Source organism: Pinus tabuliformis, chromosome 5_1 (genome assembly GCF_031772625.1).
Source record: "Pinus tabuliformis cultivar Carrire ecotype Pingquan chromosome 5_1, CPIR1, whole genome shotgun sequence".
Classification (NCBI taxonomy): Eukaryota; Viridiplantae; Streptophyta; class Pinopsida; order Pinales; family Pinaceae; genus Pinus; species Pinus tabuliformis.
In genome coordinates this window covers 374,780,628-374,785,217 of record NC_142305.1, presented here as the reverse complement: position 1 = coordinate 374,785,217, position 4,590 = coordinate 374,780,628, and the positions used below count along the sequence as shown (strand labels likewise).

General features: G+C 37.0%; 1 protein-coding gene across 1 annotated transcript; it reads left to right on the top strand.

The window, feature by feature from the left end:
- The first annotated feature begins 973 nt into the window (after positions 1–973).
- On the top strand, positions 974–4,279 carry LOC149165010 (laccase-12-like). The gene is made up of 6 exons (XM_089429684.1): positions 974–1,013; positions 2,134–2,278; positions 2,370–2,614; positions 2,711–2,839; positions 2,928–3,872; positions 4,149–4,279. The coding sequence occupies exons 1-6, from the start codon at positions 974–976 to the stop codon at positions 4,277–4,279; spliced, it is 1,635 nt and encodes a 544-aa protein (XP_089285810.1).
- The last annotated feature ends 311 nt before the right edge of the window (positions 4,280–4,590 follow it).

Sequence of the window (4,590 nt, the reverse complement as noted above, 5' to 3'; positions counted from 1 at the left end):
ACAATGCATGGGGCATGTGCTAAGAGATAACAAAAGAAACAATAAAGGAGAGCAAGTTTACCTTTATAAAGACTCAATGCAGGAGGCCACATACTGATGCTTTATCACCATTAAAGAAAAATAACCCATGAATGATAATACTTCACAAAAATTAAAAGCTTAGTACCTTAGATCATCCCTAGATCAACAATTGTCTCCTGCATATTTTGGCCACATTCTATAACTAATGGCAACACATGCAAGTTTTGATTATTCTTCATGGGGGGTAGGTAATGAAGGGTTTAAACGATGGCTCCATATATCCATAACAACACATCCATTATTGCGTATAATCTCCACTCAATCTAAATTATTAATAGTTACAAGTTCTAGATGGATCTGCCATTAGATTGGAGTGATGTTGCAGGATCTTCCATGTAACAACATTATGGTTTGCAAATAACATCTGGGCAGGTCCATAGCCATATCCCATCCATGTTCCACTTTGGCTCATATTAATCATCCCACCCATAACAATAAATGTTTTGACCATGATGTAGGTATTTTTATCACTTAATTTTATCCCAAATTCAATATAGATTTACTATAATTATAAATTTAAATGAAGTAAATTATAGAAATTCTAATATATCAATTTTTTTTTTTTTAATCCATTTAATTTATACATTCAAAAATATATTTCAAACAACACACTACCACACATTTACTTTACCACACTCTTACCTAACCTTAACTACATCATTGTGATGTCACCTACGTAGAAAAAGGCAAAACATTATAATCATGTGTATAATCACGTCATTAAAACAATTTACACAAACAAAAATTAGGTCTTGCGGAAGCTCTTTCACGTTTGTTTGTTTGTATGCGATAGTGTTCTTCATCTTCCGAACAAGTCTAATCGAAAAAAATTCAACTGGTATCATATATATATATTATTACATAGAGACGATGCTTGGCACTCAAGGAAAAGATGGCGTTCGATGAGTACATGATAAAAGTTGGTAGCATCGGTGAGTTGAATAATTAATTGATAATGTTGGACTGTCGTGAATAGGACGAGGTTGAGTAACGTATTGATGGAAACTAGGAGCATGTTCTGACTGCGACCAAAGATGTCAGGTCCTGGTTTGGACAATTGCTGTTTACATCACATCAAAGGAGCTATTCATTAGTGTTACATTTTCGTGAAGTCCATCTTTTGAGTCAAAAGTATTGAATTAGTAATTGTATTGATGAATTGGTTTGTGGTAATATTCGTTTGTTGATATTCGTAAGATCTACGAATCTGCAATCAAATTGCGTTTAAAATTGATTATTTGACTGAGTTCATATTTGTAAGATACAAGAATCTGCAATCAAATTGCGTCTACATTGTTGTACATTCTTAATTAAGTTTAGGTTTAATCTACATTCTTCATTCTTGATTAATGTGTAATAAGTTTTCTTTCAGATTTCATATGATTGACAATGTGCAATCTCATTTTTTTTGTGCATTGCTATACGCAATAAAGTTGACCTTAATGAAAATTAAAAACACGTTACCCAATCTGACAGAGGTTGGTCGGAACACGAGATATTGGGGAAAAACCAGATTTCTTTCGAATTAGAGGCAAACATATAAATCTATTTACTACAATGCACATGCTGCCAAATATGTTGCGATCACCGGGCCCGTGTCGTGATACGCAAAGGTTGATTACGCCACTGCTGTAGTTTCACAGAATTTTATTCCCTATATATTCGGTCTCCTTAGGTGAAAACCAATACATGAGAGCATTCGATTACAAAGCTTCGATTTTGTATTGGCTAATCCATTCGCGTTATAGTTATTAGTTATTGGTTATAGACCTCTTTTAGGCTTTGCAATAGAATATATAGTTCTGCAGCAATGTCTTTGCAACCAGTACGAATGCTTTCAGCCAGGCTTCTTATTCTCCTCTCATCTATTACATGTTTGGCTTCCGTAGCACACGCGAAAATACACTATCATACCTTCGTCGTAAGTTGACTTTTTCACTATTTTTAAGGTTTATTTTTGCATAGCTATAACCTTGGGAAAACAAAGGTATCGCGTTTAGATTAATCAATTTTCTGCAATATTTTGATTGTTTCTTTTGAACGCCTGCACAGATTGCACCGAAGAACGTTACAAGACTATGCAACCAGTAATTGTTGTCAATGGACAGCTACCGGGTCCAACTCTGTATGTCCACAACGGAGACACTGTTATTGTTAAAGTTATTAACAACGCCCAGTACAATGCCACTATTCACTGGTATGTCTGTTCAAACTCGATGTGAATCTTTGAGAAATATAATTATTGATAGTTTTGATTATAATACTCGTGGCTTATCAGTATGTGTCAGGCATGAAGTGAGGCAGTTACGTACATGTTGGGCCGATGGACCGGCATATGTTACACAATGCCCCATTCAACCTGGTGGAAATTATACCCACAGATTCACAGTTACTGGACAGGAAGGAACCTTGTGGTGGCATGCTCATATCTCATGGCTCCGAGCTACGGTGTATGGAGCTTTCGTAATTTATTCTAAAAAAGGCAGCTTATATCCATTTCCTAAACCCAATGGGGAAATTCCTATAGTTGTAGGTAATGAGTCGCTATGAGATTCAATACATAAATTTTTGTTTGCCTATAGGATTTCGATGGTTAATACTGATTCAAAGGGTTGATGTGATTGAACAGGAGAATGCTGGAATAGTAACCCCATTGACGTTATAAATGAAGCACTCCTCACAGGTGGTGCACCCAATATATCAGATGCCTTCACTATAAATGGACAGCCAGGAGACCTGTACTCCTGCTCTACATCAGGTACTAACTTTACATAGACTTTAGTAAAGATCTGTAACTTGTGATGTTGAAAATTGAGTTAGAAACTAATCAAAGGATTTCGGTGCAGAAACATTTCGGGCCTCTGTACAGTATGGAGAAACATACCTTCGGCGGATTGTCAATGCTGCACTTAATAATGCGCAATTTTTCAAGATAGCGGGCCACGAATTTACGGTCGTAGCTGTGGATGCTTCCTACACCAAGCCCTACAAAACGGACGTTATCGTGATCTCTCCCGGCCAGGCTACTGATGTTCTTCTCACAGCCAACCAGACGGTGGGCGAATACTATATGGCGGCTCGACCATACACTAATTTGGGTACGGCCACTATTGATAACACCACGACTACTGCTATTCTAGAGTATATTGGACATCAAAATTCCAGTAGAACCGTTTTCCCTAGTCTTCCATACTACAATGAGACCACAACTGTCACTCGATTTACAAGAAGACTGCGAAGCATGGCTTCCGTGGAATACCCAGTAGACGTTCCGCAAAGCATAGATAACAGCCTTATCTCCACAGTTGGTCTCGGGTTGCGTCCGTGCCCCACTGGGAGGACCTCTGCAGGTCCTAACGGAACGATGCTGAAGGCAAGTATGAACAACATATCATTTACGTTGCACACGATCGCTCTGCTTCAACCTAATTATTTCGGCGTTAATGGCGTCTTTACGACGGATTTTCCTTCAAATCCTCCGGTTACATTTAACTACACGGGAGATGATATACCCAAAACTCTTTGGGATCCTGAATCCACAACAAAAGTGAAAGTGCTGGAATACAATTCTACAGTGCAACTGGTATTTCAGACAACAAACATCTTCGTGGCCGAGAATCATCCAATGCATCTTCATGGTTACGGTTTCTATGTGGTGGGAGAAGGGCTGGGAAACTATAACCCAGTAACTGATCCGCTCAACTTTAATCTTGTTGACCCCCCTCAACACAACACAGTAATCCCTCCAACGAGTGGGTGGGTTGCCATAAGGTTCAGAGATGATAATCCAGGTATATTTAAACTCATACATATTACCCCTGCCCTTCAGCTCAACTGAATTCACTTTTATTATATGTTTTTTTAAGCATATATCTGGTTGTCATTTGTATTTGATGGTTGGATCGTAGAGTGTTTTGAATTTCTTTTTTGGAATATTTTGAAATTTGAAATTTAGTTATTTAATCTCCCTCTCGTGTTGGTCAAATTTGAAAATATTCATAAAATCTACTCCATATAAAAATAACACTATTAATTTGCTAATCACCTTATTCTTTTATTTGGTTCAGGAATGTGGTTTGTGCATTGCAATTTAGAAGACCATTTATCCTGGGGATTGAACATGGCGTTTCTGGTGAAGAACGGTCGCGGTCCTTTGGCAAGTTTGGAGCCTCCTCCTCCAGACCTCCCGAGGTGTTAGCGAATAGAAAGTGAAACCATCCTGAATTATTTGTGTTCTGCCTTTCTTTCCTCATTTCTACCATATTTCTTCATTTGCTGTGGGTTTCATTTCCATTACCGTTTTATATCTCCTGGACTTGAGCATGATATAATCAACGGTAAATTTATTGATAGATTCATTTATTTTATAATAAACGACAAATTCATTTATTTCAAATCTCATTTATGATTATATATACAATTTAATTTATAATTTTCTTTCATTTCTCTTTTATCTAGTTCCATATTATATACATAATTTTCAAATTTTACTTTAATTTTGTCGTTATT